A 15,701-nucleotide genomic window follows, 5' to 3' on the forward strand; every position below is an offset into this window, starting at 1 on the left:
GTAATGTTTCTAATAGTTTGTGCTCTTGTCCTCAGTGAGGACCATGGATATAAGTGACTAAAGGCACAGTGCTTAAAGAACGTCCTTACTATGAGAAATGACATCATCAGAATTGATTTAGAAAGTCTGTGAATTTAGTAGCGCTGGAGTTGAGCATGTGGAAGGTAATTCTAAAGTTAGGTGAATCAAAACCTCATAAAGTCAGAATTATCCTTGACCAATCCTTCTATTTCTTGGGTTGAGCAGATAGAACAGCTAGCCAAAATATAGGGTGCTGAGTCATATGCAAACATAGAATCATTTTCAACATGGTAAAATGCTCTTCTAATGAGAATCAACCAAGAACTGAGAACTCTTGTGGAATATGAAAATACAGAGAATATGATATTATATAAAATATGACATATGATGTGTGTGTGTGTGTGTAAAGAGAGAGTGGAGGGAGGAGAGAGAGACCCAAAGGGCTGAAATCACATAAGTTAAATGTGTACAGTTTGACTCCACTGCTTTGCATTTTTGACACAAAATATGATGTGTTTTTTCCTTAACACAAATCCAAGTCTTGCTCTTTCTTCCAAGGCTTGCTTCTTCCATGAAGGCTGCCTAAAAGACCTGAACCCCCAATCACATTTTTTTTTCACTCTGAATGACCACAGCACATATACTGCTGAGACCTATTTCATGATTCATTTATTTGGATACATCGTCAACTAGAGCTTAAGCTCCTCAAGGCAGGTGCCCATGTCTTCCTTCTCATATCTCTAACATTATCCAAAGCATGGTTTTCACAAGGCGTTATGTGTCATCGAATGAATTCCTTTATAAGACTGTATACTGCTTTAGTTTTTGGCGTGTATATAAAGCTAGCTACCTCCATCTCCTGCTTTAATTAGTATTTTCATGTAGACTAAATTCTGTGCCTGAAAACTTCTCATTGACTTGTAATTCACAGTTTACAGCTGAAAATTATATTGAGAAATCTCTTGACCTGAAGAAAATGATCTGTAACAGGTAAATGTTTCAGATTGTTAATGCTTCTTATAACTGGTGTTGATTAATTTTTTTATAAAATCTGAGCCTTGTTGGGGGGATATTGGGGAGGAAGGGAATGGCTCTGTGTGTGTGTGTGTGTGTGTAACTGTGTGTTTTAAACATTAGTATGTATAAATTTTGTAAATACTTTGTAAATTTTATATAATTATGTAACAATTTTACAAGCCTGTGAAGTGGGCAGGGCAAGCATTACAATTCACATTTTGTAGGTGAGGAATCTGATCATTGATAATTTTTTACGTCGGTCACATAATAAATGATAATATAGATATATTAGATAAAACAAATTATTAATGAATATCTCATTAATTTTATCTGGGTTGGGTTTTTTTTACATTTTTAATGTGGTTCGTAGAAAACAGTAAATTATAGATGGTCTTGCATTTATAGCCCATATTATATTGAATAACACTGCCTTAAAAATCCATAGATAATAGATATTTAAAAGGCTCAGGGCAGCAAGGTTTGGGAGCAGCACCACAGAATCTCCCCCCTGTGCCTCATATGTGAAGCTGGCTTCCTAGTGACCCTCGGGATATTTTTTAAGAGCTCTCTGACCAAAATGGTCTGAGTGTATTTGGAATCTGCTGGCCCTTGAGGTACTTCTGCTATATATTCTGAAGCCAGGGAGTTTCTAAAACTTGCTAAGAAAACTCCCAAGAGACTAGGATCCTACACCCAAGGTGGATGCTCAGGGAGAAGCAGAAGATCTAGGGGAGCCTCTGGGAACCCAGAGAGGATTCAGAAATGGAGACAGAGGCCCTAGGCCTGACACTGCCTACTAAAGCTCGCTTAGCCAACCGCCCCCAGAGGCATCCGGACCCCTCAGGTGACCTCATGCCGGAAAGCCCCAGCCTATTCCAGAATGCTCATGCCAGACACCACCAGACACAGGCCTACTGCCAGCCCGTGGTTAATATAACGCTTCCTAAAATGTCTGTATATTCAGCTTCTCTTCTACAAGAAAAGTCCTAAGGAAGAAAAATCCAGAAGTAGTAAGGACCTCCTGCAAGTGAAAGCTGTGGCAGGACCCCACCACCTAGAGCTGAGGTGCCTCCATTAAGGGCTGCCTTCTGGGCACATAAGTCTGAGAGGTGCAGCTCTGGTGTGACTAGTCGCCAATCTTTTTCGTCCCAATGTATACTGACTGTACACTTGGAAGCAGGACTTCCTTGTTCTCCTAGTCCTTTCCTTTGTCCGTGCTTTCCTTCATTCAAGAAAAAGAAACTCATTAAGAACTTACTGTTCTCCAAGTCGTAGGCCCTGAGACCCTCAAAATGCAAAGATTTGCCTGTGTCCTCCGGAAACTTTCAGTCCCCTGGAGAGTTGACTGTGCAAATTTACAATCGTTGCTCCAAAGTGCAGTGGGCAAAGAGAAGGAAACTCCCTCAACTGCCAAATGGGGCTAATAGTAGTTTCTCCCGAATAGGCTTTTTGTGAGGATTCACTGAGAAAATCAATGCTGAGACCATGCCCAGCACCCGGAGAGCCCCACGTAAGTGTTAGTCACGCCCTTGCTGCTGGCAGTGACGATGATGATGGAAAACAGGACAACGGTCGTCATAACCCACGGACCTCATGGGTTCTCTGAATTCTAGTCAGAACTCAGGTCTCTCTAACCTCCTCCTCCCCACCTTTCCTTGACCTTGGCTCCCCTCTTGGCTTTCCCCTCCGCTCCTGGTTTCCTGGTTCCTCTCTACCTGTGATCCTATCGCGGATACTCAGGTGAGTCCTTGCACTGCTGTGGGCCCAGACTGGTCATGAGCTGTATAAGAACTCCGAGGGGCCCTCTGCAGGCTAATCCTCCCTGACTTGCGAGGGGAAGCGGGACTTCTTTTCACAGTCACTCGGTCTGTTTCCGCATTCGACCGGAACCCCGCGCTCCCACTCTGAGCCTTTGCTGCCCTCTAGTAGCTCTCCGCCCCATTGCACAGCCAGAATCCAAAACTCCCTTGGCTCTTGCGGGATGTCAGGGGCTCACCTGCCTGGATCTGAAGAAGTTGCCTGAGGAGAGAAACAGACCCAATGTAGACTATCCCTCCACACCAACTTGCTTTCTCTTATTCCTCATTTCTACTCTCCTTCCATCTTTGGAGCCTTTTCCTCCTCTCAGCATTATTAGAAGGTTGGTCCTCTTTTAGAGGAAAATAAAAGAAACACCTTTACATTGTTTTTTCCCCCCTCAGAATCAGTGATCAAAAGTGTTTGCAAAATATCTCCAAGGAGCCCTTAATGTTATTTTTATGGGGAAAAAAGTGAAAAATAATGGGTACTATTTTTTAAAAAAACTGAATGAAAAGAGCCCTTCTGGGGTGTGGTAATGAGCTTAGGAATACAGCTTAGGTAATGGTTAGTAGGAACCTTTGAGATTTGATTAAATGTGGATTTCCTATGAAGGAAGCACAGAAGGAGCAAGACCTTTCTCTTCCTTGTTTTCTGAGTCTGTACTTCTTATATAACTGTATTATTACAAATGGTGTGCACTCTGAAGCCTCCTAACTTTTTTTTCAGTACACACACACACACACACACACACTTGCACATTATACACACACATACATTATCTGTTTGAATTTAAATATTATTTTCATAAACTCTCCTATAGTCCTTGTAGAGCACTTTAAAATCAACAAAGTGCCTTCTTTTTATCTCATTTGCTGTATAATGCTGATATAATATCAGTATTATAATAGAATGGTGGGACTGTAGGGGATTTTAGAGAGACAACCTTATTTCACAGATCAAGAATCTGAAGCTTAGGGACGCCTGGGTGGCTCAGTCGTTAAGCGTCTGCCTTCGGCTCGGGTCATGATCCCCGGGTCCTGGGATCGAGCCCCACATCGGGCTCCCTGCCCCGCAGGAGGCCTGTTTCTCCCTCTCCCACTCCCCCTGTTTGTGTTCCCTCTCTCGCTGTGTTTCTCTCTGTCAAATAAATAAATAAAATCTTAAAAAAAAAAAAAGAATCTGAAGCTTAGTAATAGTCAATCGGGGCGCCTGGGTGGCACAGACAGTTGAGCATCCGACTCTTGGTTTCGGCTCAGATCATGATCTCAAGAGTCTGAGATCAAGTCCTGTGTCAGGCTCTGCACTCAGTGGGGAGTCTGCTTGAGATTCTGTTCCTCTGCCCTCCTTCCCCCTCTAAAATAAATAAATCTTTCAAAAGAAAAGAGAAAGAGTAGTAACCAAGATACTTCTGATTCCAAGTGACAGAAACCCAACTCAAGTTGGATTAGCAAACGGAGGACAATATTGACAAACATAACCAAAAAGTCTGGTCTATTCTGGCTTCAGGAATGGATGGATCTAGATATTCCAACAACATCTTCAGGAATCTATCACTTTCCATCACTTGATTATTTTCCTCTGTCTTGGCATGGGTCAAGGGTCACTTCTCCCATAGTGGTGATAAGCCTTCTCCAGGCTTCTAACCTAATTCTTGCTGGAAGCATATTTTCTTTGCGGTAGTTCTAACAAAAATCCTAGGATTGCATCTTATCAGGCAGGCTTGTATGACTGCCTATTTCTGGACCAATCCATTTGATTAAGTGGATCATGTGCTCACTTGGTCAGACGTAACGCCCTGGAGGGGTGGTTGGGGGGTTGCCCACCCCACCCACACCACATGGACTGACAGTGGGTCCTCAGAAGAAAGTTAAAGCATTGTTCTTCCTCAAAGGGGAGGTGAGCCTTGATGCTGCACAGACATAAGCAGTTTATAAGATTATATGTCATTTTATGTAAAGTGGTTCTGTAGTTTGTTGTTTGGAATTCTGGTGTAGAGTGTATAGTGTTCTGCGTTGAAATTTCCCCCATTAGTGTACTTTTTCAGCAAAAAGAGTGTGATCTTTTTTACCTTTGTACTTGCAGGGCCCATGGCCAGCATAAAGGGGGTGCTCAGAAACTCTTACCCAAGATCAAACAGCCAATCTGTACCACATCCAAACCTTAACCTGAGACTTCTGTGTCCTTAGGACATCTTTCAGTTCTGCCAACCTATTTCCCGAGTATAATTTTCTTTTTTCATACTTTCCACCATCATTTCAGTGTCATTTGATTAAAATATTATAGCAGATGGTGGCATTGGTCCTCCAGTTGCATTACAGATGGCTTAGAGGAGTTTGTCCTTTTATTGTATCAGATATGATAATACTATCAAGACTCCCTTTTCCCTCATTGCATTCAAATTCTTTAGATTGTTATGTATCTATAGGATATCTTAAAATAATGTCAGTTCAACTTTATTTGAATGAGTAAATTGTCTTAGAACTGAGGTGGCTTGGAGGTGTAGTTTGTTTTTAATGCTCCCGTTCTTACTATGGAAAGTGTAACTCCTATATCAACAAAATGAAAACTGTCAAAATAGCAGCTAAAACAGCAACAAGGTTAGTCTGGAGGTTAATTGTTATAGTACAAAGCCCTGTTGAAGATGGAATTACAAAGTTATTTAGCTATGTGCTACTGGATCTAGAAAGTTTTAAAAACAGACATATCTGTTATTTTAGAGATACATTATATCCTTGACAGCCTGCAATTATGGGTGTTAGACCAGAATCTGCTACCAAGATGAGTTGCTTTTGCTACTTTCTTTTTCTCTGTCAAGCCAAAGAGAATTCTTTTTAATTTTAGCATCTTTTACTTTGGATTTTTCTTTGTTGCTCTTGCTGCCTCTGACTTCAGTGAAAATCTAGCTGTGTTGTGTGTTTCTTCATATTTGGAGAACAACAGGATCCTTATGAATCATCTTGTCAGAAGCACCAGGAGTAAATCTGAGGTGTGTTCTGGAAAGGAAGGTACATGACATCTTTCTCTTCCCCCCCTTTCCACAAACAGGTAGTCTTCAAGAAACATGTTGTTATTTGGAAGAATTTGCTCTTGAAGTGGCGGTTCCGCAACCCGCCGCCCCCCCCCCCCGAAGTAGTTAACGTCATCTTTTGTAGAAGAACTTTAGAAATAGTATCGCTTATGAAAGAAGTCCACTAGAATGGAATCCCCATGCCCAATTTATTTATTCGCCAAAAATTTTATTGAATATTGGCCATGTGCTAGGTGCAGTCCTAGGCAATGAACACAGACCAAAAAATAATCTCTAATTTGGAAAAAGAAAAAGAAAAAAAAAAAAGCTCCAGGTGGCAGAAGGCAGAAAATAAACAAATAATTAAAATAGTGTGTTAGATAGTGTTTGGTGATCTGGGAAAAAAATAAATCAGTAGGTTGTAATAGGCTGGGTGTGGAGGTTGGCATAAGCACTTCATCCAGACCTCTCTGGGAAATCCTCTTTCAGCTCTTGATCTAATCTCGTTTCCATGCACACACCACCACTCCCTATGATGGGGCTTTTGAATTAGTCTTGTCTCTTGCCTTCTTAGTAGCACAGAAGCCCCTGCACACATCCTGGAGGTGTGGAAATTTAACAGTCCCTTAAGTCAGCTTTAGTCCCTGCTCCTATAGTCTTTTTACTAACTACGGAGCCTCTCCTTTCGGATTTCCCTTTTTTTATTTTTTATTTATTTTTTTTTTTTAATTTTTTTTCAGGTTTATTTATTTATTTAACAGAGCACAAGCAGTGGAACGGGAGAGGAAGAAGCACGCTCCCCCTGAGCAGGGAGCCCGATTTGGGGCTCGATCCTAGGACCCTGGGTTCATGACCTCAGTGGAAGGCAGACGCTTCACCGACCCAGCTACCCTGGCGCCCCCTGCCTTGCTTTTATTTTTTTTTTTATTTTTCTTTTTCTTCCTTTTTTTATTGTTATGTTAATCACCATATATTACATCATTAGTTTTTGGTGCAGTGTTCCATGATTCATTGTTTGTTCATAACACCCAGTGCTCCATGCAGAACGTGCCCTCCTCAATACCCATCACCAGGCTAACCCATCCCCCTACCCCCCTCCCCTCTAGAACCCTCAGTTTGTTTTTCAGAGTCCTTCATCTCTCATGGTTCCTCTCCCCCTCTGACATACTCCCCTTTTCTTCCTCTCCTGTTATCTTCTTCTTTTTCTTTTTTCTTAAAATATGTTGCGTTATTTGTTTCAGAAGTACAGAACTGTGATTTCCCTTTTTTTAAATTGCGGTGTCATTGACATAAAACATTGTATTAGTTTCTTGTACACAATATAATGATTCATTATTTGTATATATTTTGCAAAATCATCACCATACTGATACCAATACTTATTAACATCAGTCACCATACATAGTTAACAGAATTTGTGTGTGTGTGATGAGAATTTTTAAGATTTACTCTCCTAGGGGGAAAAAAAAAGTTTGTACATAAAAAAGAGTTACTCTCTTGGCAGTTTTCAAATATGCAGTAGTCACTATGCTGTACATTATATCCCCAGGACTTATTTAATTTGTAACTGGAAGTTGGTACCTGTTGACCCCCTTCACCCATTTTCCTCACTCCCCATCTCTTGCCTCTGCTATTCACCGATCTGTTTTCTAGATTTATGAGCTTGGGTTTGGTTTTTTAGATTCCACATATAAGTAAGATCATACAGTATATGTCTTTCTCTGTCTGACACTTCATTTAGCGTAATACCCTCAGGGTCCATCCAGGTTGCCACAAATGGCAAGATTTCAGTCTGCTTTATGGCTGAGTAATGTTCCATTATACGCTTATATGTATATAATACTCTCTCTATATATACATTTTCTTTATCCATATATCCCTGGACACACACTTAGGTAGTTTTCTTCTCTTGGCTATTGTAAATAATGCTGCATGAACCTGGAGGTGCAAATTTATTTTCAAATTAGTGGTTTTGGTTGTTTTTTGGGGGGTTTTGTTTGTTTTTGGTTTTTGGTTTTGGTTTTTGGTTTTTTGGTTTTTTGGTTTTTTTGGATAAATACCCAGAAGTGGAATTGCTGGATCATATTTTTAATTTTTTGAGGAACTTCCATACAGTTTTCCACAGTGGCTGCACCAGCTTGCCTTCCCACCAACAGTGTGCAAAGGTCCCCTTTTTCTCCATGTCCTCACCAACACTTGTTATTTCTTGCCTTTTTTTTTTATAGTAGCCGTTCTAACAGGTGGGAGATGATACCTCATTGTAGATTTGATTGTCATTTTCCTGATAATTGGTGATGTCATGTACTTGTTGGACATCTATATATCTTCTTTGCAAATGTCTATTTAGATCCTCTACCCATTTTTAGTCAGATTTTTTTGTTGTTGTTGCTGTTGAGTTATATGAGCTCTTTATATATTTTGGGTATCATCACCTTATCAGATATATGATTTGCAAATATTTTCTGTCATTTAGTAGGTTGCCTTCTCATTTTCTTGATGGTTTCCTTTGCTGTGCAGAAGCTTTTTTGTATGACATAGTCCACTTTTCTTCATTCTTCAAATAACATACTTACCTCCAGGTGATCTGCAAATTATTAGGCCAAGTATTTGACATATCGTGGGCTATTAGTTGTCCTAATGCATGAGATTATTTATATAAAGTACTTTTTAATTTTGCCCTAAAAAACTCAAAATTTGACTAGTACTGCAAAATTTGAAGAGTAAGAGTAATGCTGCCCCCAAAGGACTACTCAGATATCAGTAAAAATTTTAAAAAGTGTTGGCCACAAATTGTGGGATGAGTCGGCCGGCATACCCAGTGTGGGGCCCAGTGTCCCAGTGCCTAGAACAGAACAGTCAACAAATGTTTGTAAGAGAAAATTCCTGTGTACAGCAACTACGCAGCCTTCAACTAGATGCTGATGGTTAGAATGGGAAAGTGTTGAGAGGGGTTTTAAAGGTAGACCTGAAAGGAATGGACTGCTGAAGAAGAGGGTATTGATGTCAGTGAGTTCATGGAGGAGGAAAAGGCATCCTGTTGGGGACAAAGTGAGGGGCTAGATTGGGTTCTTGGCTAATCTGAGATGGCCATGGGTGGTGACACAGATCTGGGAATCAAGGATCAGGGGATGTGGTTTGGAATGAGAGTAGGATTGAGTCACAGACCAAGATTCGGGAGTCAAAGCAGAGAGGTCACTGCTGGAGCCTGGAAGATACAATGCTGCAGAAGGGAGTAAGGTGTTCTGACCGTACTTGGGGCAAGGCCATCATTTAGGAACAGGAGAGGAAGATACATGAGGGCAGGAAACCTTTTAAGAGTTGAGGGGAGAGATTATTTCATGCCATTGCAATCATGGAAGACTTCATGGAAAACAGATCATTTTAGTTGTTAATCCTAGCCTTACCTCGAGAGTCTGGGCTCTGTAACCAAATGCCAGATGATATGATTGTATTCCCTACCAAGTACATAGTGATTAATGAATTTTTTTACTATTCTCTGTTCTAAGCCCTTAACACAAATAATTCAGTGAATTATTAAAACAAGCCAAGAAATGATTTTTCACCAGTTTATAGATGAAGAACGAGAGGTTCACTAACTTGCTCAAGGTCACACAGCCATTTAGTGGGAAAAGCAGGATTCAAAGCCAGTCGATCTGATTCTAAAGCCTGGGCTTTTGGCCACTACACCATCTTCTCTCTCCATGGGGCCTCGGTAAATAGTCAGTTTAACCTGGTCTTTTATGGGGCTGATTTCTGGCAGGTTTCCTTGTGTACTGCATTTCTCATTTTCTACACATCCCATTCTTTAACATTTCCCGCCAGATGCTTTTAGCTGACAAATTTCTAAGGTTCTTACCTTCATGGGAGCTTTCCCGGCTGTCTCCTGGGAAGTGGAGGCAACCTTCTTGCCTTGGTCCCATGAAGAGCGTTAGAGCTGTGACTAGATAAGCAAATACCACATGGAGTGTGCATTACACCCGCCCTGTGACAGCATGGCACACCAGAGGCTCAGAGCCACTAATCACCCCAGATTTGCCAGAATATGTCCTAATAACACTTCCTAAAGGGCATCATTACTTCTACACAAATGTTTTCTCATAAAATATTTGTAAAAAAAGCCTAATAAAAATCCCATCTTGGGCAATTACACCAAATCTCCACACCCTTAGAACCTCTATCTGCAAACGAGGTCTTGCTTTTCCTGTTTCTCAGCAGTCCTCAGCTGCAGCTCGGCATGGACAAGTTCGGTGCGGAGCCCCATCCAAGAGTTTGGTCTCATGCCCACACACGCCGTGAATTCGGTGGCAGATGGTGGTCACAAGAATTAGAACATGTGTGAGGATCATAGTTACTGTCAACATCTTTGAAAAGGAAACTAAACACAACTGATTGTAATAAGCTAAGGGATGAATCAACGAGATTGTCTGTAAGTAGCTGGAAAGGAGGTACTCGTCACATTCTGAAACCTCCAAGAACACCGTGTTCTAAAATACCCTAAAGACTTGGGAGATGCCTAACAGTTGCCAAGTGTGAGGGGGAAAAATCAGTATACTGATTCAATACTAGCCAATTGAGGATATCCTATGCTATCTACATAATGACCTAACCTTGCTAAACATTTGGAATCAACTGCATTCAAAGAAAAAGAAAGGTAATAGCCAAAGACTCAAACAAGGGGGATCTATCAAGTGTATTTTGTAACAGATTTATAAAATCAGTTGACATGAAGAAGAAGGTACACATTATGTTAGTACTTTAATCAAATTTATTCTAATGACATAAAATAGTGGGGTATTTATTTGTGGAGTTGACCTCCATTGTGTGTGTGTGTGTGTGTGTGTGTGTGTGTGTGTGTGTGTGTGTGTGTGTGTGTGTGTTTAATGAATTTCCCAGGGCGCCTGGGTGTCTCCGTCGGTTAAGTGTCTGACTTTGGCTCAGGTCATGATCCCAGGGTTCTAGGATCGAGCCCTGCGTCAGACTCCCGGCTCAGCAGGGAATTTGCTTGTCTCTCTCCCTCTGCCCCTCCCACTGCTCGTGCTCTCTCCCCTCCCCCAAATAAATTTTAAAAATCTAAAAAATAAATTAAATAAATGAATTTCCCAGGTAGAGGTGTATGGCAGAAAACTTGTGGCTTATGATTTATTACAAATCAGAAGAATCTGCAAACAGCAGTGTTTATTTTGGGGGGTGGAGATTTTACACAGAAGAAAGAGTACAATAGAGAAGAGTCGAGGAGATAAGAAGAATTAGCAGAATAAGATAATCTGTGTGGCAGAGGGGGTTGCTCCCACCTGTTGGTGATGCTGCGGAATAGTTTTGAAAATGTATTGGAGGGGCACCTGGCTGGCTCCTTCAGTGGAGCGTGCGACTCTTGATCTCAGGGTCATGAGTTCAAACCCCACATTGGGCATGAAGCCTACTTAAAAATAAATAATACATATAATAGAATCCTAAGCCAGTCTGAAAGGTATTTTGTTTTGTTTTGTTTTGTCTTTTGTTGGAGTTTTTTGTTGGTGGTGGTGGTGGGTTTTTTTTTTTTTTTTTTGGTCCACACTTCCATTTTCCATCCTATGATGAAATTTGTACCATACTATATATCATTGGCAGTGATACTAAAATATTTAAGAACAAATACGACGAAGATACCACCCAGTCAGAATGGACAAGCTGTCCAGACTCCTGTGGTAAACACTTGGTTCATAATGGTCTGGAACCTGGAAGAAGTGGTCTTAACCACCTCCAGTTTCTGGGTCCTTTCGGTCACCGTGGTTCTGGGTACGCTAGCTGCACCTCAGAGGGGCATGGGTAGGGGCAGGGGAGAAGGGGAGCTCGAAGTGGTAGACTCTAGATTCACTTTAGCTAGACCATCTAGACTCTATTGTAAAATGTAACTGCACAGAAAGGTTCTTTGTTAATTTGATTTCCCCCCTCTAATCTGGATTACATCTTCTATCAGTGGAAAAGGGACATAGCAAAAAGGTAAAGAGTAGAGAGAATATTCAGCCCAGGTGAGAAGCCTTGGATTCTTTCCTGTTCTTTGCAACTTACTGGCTGAGTGACTTTGATGAAAAATTCTCTCTCTGAGAACCAGGTTCCTTACCAGGAACAAAACCCCATAACAGAGTCTCTCCAGTGATACATTGTATATGAAAGTGCTTTGTAAACAGACACACACTTAGGAAAACTTGTATTTTATTTATTTATTTATTTATTTATTTATTTATTTATTTATTTATTTATTTATTGGGGGGGCAGGGAAGGGCCGAGAGAGGGGGAGAGAGAATCTCAAGCAGATTCCCCATTGAGCACAGAGCCTGATGTGGAGCTCAATCTCACAACCCTGAGATCATGACCTGAGCCCAAATCAGGAGTCACTCAACTAAGCCACCCAGGGGCCCTGGTAAACTAATATTTTAAAGAAACCCTGAAATAAAGGGGCCCCTGGGTGGCTCAGATGCTTAAGTGTCTGCCTTCGGCTCAGGTCGTGATCCCAGGATATTGGAATTGAGCCCTGCATTGGGCTTCCTGCTCAGCGGGAAGCCTGCTTCTCCCTCTCCCTCTGCCTGCTGCTTCCCCTGCTTGTACACCCTCTCTCTCTGTCAAAAATAAATAAAATCTTAAGAAAAAAAAAAAGAAAGAAAGAAACCCTGAAATAAGAATTACCATTTTAAGGGAATAATCAGCCCTGAATCCAGCAAGCACATGTTTTCATATATTGAGATTAAAAAAATAATAATAAAGGAGTAAACTTCATCAACTATTTTCCAGATCACTTTGGAGCTTAATCAGATATGTATTTTATACCATTTTGCCTGCTTTGTGTCTCTACAGTTCCCACTTAGTGACCTTCAAAGAGCATGCTGTTAAGTTTGTATTATCTAGATCCCCGCCGCTGAGCCACTGCAATTGACACAGTTGACTATAGGTTTCCAAAGACAAATACTTATATTAAACTGGTGGCTGAGAAATGTAGGTTACTTGGCCCAATGGTAGCTTATGTTAGGAGACTGTGGTCCAGTTGCCTTGGCTTCTTGGGACCTTTGTCCTACCAGCCAGTAAATTGTGAGATAGAAAAGTTTGCCTGCTGGAAACCATTTGGCCAGCATTAGAGTCCAGGATGTAGGCTAGACTGGAATCAGGTGAAGAGAGGAGGAAGGGCTTTGGATAAGAAGGCAGAGCTGGGAATGGCTCCTAGGGAAATCTCTAAGGACCAGAGAGGCCAAAAATGGAAGGAGGTGGGGACACATTGCAGATTCCTTCATTTCCTAGAAAGGGTTCACTCCAGGTTGGTTCTATTTCTGTAAGATTCCTGGAGCTGAGCCTGAGCTGGCTAATAGGGTATATATGGATTGGCAACCATAATTTCCAAAGAGAAAAAAAAAAATTCCCCTAGTTTGAGCCTTCAGGAACCTTTTGAAGGGCTCCAGGGTGGTTTTTTTTTTTTTCTACTGCCAGGAAAATAGGATATTTTAGTAGTTCTGAGGATCTTTCCTAGGACCAAAAAGACAAAGCATTGAAAAAAGAATGGGGCATTCTAGTAAAAGAGGAAATATTTGATCAGAAGCAAATTAGATCTGAGTAAGCATAATAGCAGGGGGGCAAGAGATTCCTGTATGATTCTGAGTTTTATTTGAATAGACAGTAATAAAATGGGCTGGAGTGGTGATATTCCACAGGCAAGATTTTACTAATGCTATTTGACAACTGCATATTGTGAGTACCTAGGTTTAAAGAAAGATGTTAAATTTAGGGAAGGGTCTTATAAAGAGCTAACTATAAGTATTTATCTCACTTTAGCTAATAACCCAATTCTCTAGCACTAAGGTACATTTCTATTAAAGCAAAAAAATATCAAGGAGGCTAAAAGATTACTAGGGATGACCTAATAAAGATGAAAATGAGATGGGTTGAAATGCAAAAACAGATTTATGCTAATTGGAACAGTTATAAAAATTCAATTCTGCAATACAATCCATTTAATGTACTTTCCTATTGATTAGTGGTAGCTGACTGCTTTAGCTAGACCATCTTTGGTAAGGGAATTGTGTTCTTTTCAAAAACCTTTAAAATAGATGCTTACAATAATCAACTACTTTTTACACAAATTATTTTTCTATTAGACCCCAAATAGAAAGCATATGCATTTCAATATCAGCAGACTGAAATTGTTTGACTTAATATGGAATTTATGAATGAAGAAGAGAAAGCTCTATCACTAAATGTGGATTATTGGAAGTTATTTTAGACACCAGCTTGAAATGTTTTTTTACAGCCTTAGAGTAGAGAATAAGACTGTATGAATAATTCATTTAGTCCTAGAAATACTAATCAAATAGTTTGGACAGTGATATGTCTTTTCATTTTGACTAATTGCTGATATATATTTTTTTTAAGTTCCTGGCCAACTGTGATTTTTTTGGAGGGGTTCTGAACGTTTGTATTAACTCCTATGGGAGATTCTTGGATTTTGATGAAATTCCATACCAAATGTTAGTTTGTATTGACTATATGGTGAGTAGGCTACTGTAAGCAAATGAAGAACTGTGCTCCGCCTTCTTGTCATTTTGTGAATGGATTGTGAAGGGTTTGTTAATTTCCTCTTCACTCCACTGGAGCAGATACTCACAAATATCTGCAATGTCACAAGACTGTTTTATTTGCATATTGAGAAGAATGGTTTGGGGGAGGGTTGTTTGGGAAATAGGATAATAAAGTACCTTAAAAATAGAAGTACTTGGCCTTGTTTGCATTTATTCCTGGTATCTTTAGAAACAGTCTTGACTGTGTTGCTTTCCAGCCAAGTTTTTTTGTTGTTGTTTTTGGGGGGTTTTTTGGAAAGGGTAATTAAAGGGGCTGGGACTCCATCTATCTGATGGTCTGCCTTGCCCGAGCCCTTTCCCTTAGCCCTTCCTGCATTTCATCTCCAAACCTAGACTGCCTTGGCCCTCAGAGATTTGCAAAGTGCCAAATAGGTCTTTCTGACTCTGTTATAGGGCCGTTGCCCTTCTATTTTGTCCTGAATCCCAAAGATAAACTGCCTCCCTCCTTTACCTTCCATTCTTGTTGAGAAAACATAGTATATGATCTATGCATTTCTTTGTAAAGTAAGAGTGCAAGCATTTCACTAACGTTTCTAGTTAAATGAGACCCATAAAGCACACTGACTTGACGCTGAGACGGAAGGGAGTGGGGGTAGCTGAATCGGCTGGAATACATAGCCCTTTGCCTAAAACTGAATGCATTGCTCAGTGCTTAGTATTAGATTTATGGAATGGCTCCTCTCCCAGCGTTGTCCCTGCTTTCCACAATTCGGTGCTTTTGTTGCTATTGAAAGAGCCTTACTTTCTGAGCCATTGTGATTGTGCAGGGGGAGGAGGCTGTGGCGGGCTAGGGTGGTAGTAGTAGTGAATGACACAGCTTTGCCAGATGACATGTAGCGGACCTCTGCATCAGCCAAGAGGAATTAAGCTTTGTCACTCCCCACTGGGACTACCTTTCTCCTGGTATGTGCGCAAGGAATTCATATGCTGCTGCTGCAAGCACTAGAGCAGAGCCCTGGGTACACTTGGCCACAGAAGGCAGTGAGCAAGAATGATAGCTGTCTCTTTTAAATGCCGTTGTCAAATTCTGAGACGACTTACTAAAGGTACCGTGATTTCCTTGTTATTCACTCTGCGAGTCTGTTGCAGTAGCCTATAAACACAGTTTAATGGTTTTTACTTTCAAATATGACCGCCTTTACAATTTATTGTCAGGCAACAAAGAACTCAGTGAAATATGTATGGATATATATGTACAGGTAGAGTCGGCTTTGCTTTTCGTCCTTACATCCTGGTTGTGTTCATGCTGAAATTAG

General features: G+C 40.8%; 1 protein-coding gene across 3 annotated transcripts in view; it reads left to right on the plus strand.

Annotated features, from left to right (window-relative positions):
• GRIP1 (glutamate receptor interacting protein 1) overlaps positions 1-15,701 on the plus strand; it is a 660,679-nt gene that overhangs the window by 383,492 nt on the left and 261,486 nt on the right. The window contains exon 1 of one of the 3 annotated variants that reach the window (XM_027593518.2): positions 15,385-15,491. The exons of the other annotated variants lie outside the window; for them this stretch is intronic. Within the exon in view, the coding sequence (XP_027449319.1) occupies positions 15,437-15,491 (55 nt within the window). The 5' untranslated portion in view covers positions 15,385-15,436. Of the gene's footprint in view, positions 1-15,384; positions 15,492-15,701 lie in introns of those variants that run through there. 3 annotated transcript variants of the gene reach the window in all.

Source organism: Zalophus californianus, chromosome 9, assembly GCF_009762305.2.
Source record: "Zalophus californianus isolate mZalCal1 chromosome 9, mZalCal1.pri.v2, whole genome shotgun sequence".
NCBI lineage: Eukaryota > Metazoa > Chordata > Mammalia > Carnivora > Otariidae > Zalophus > Zalophus californianus.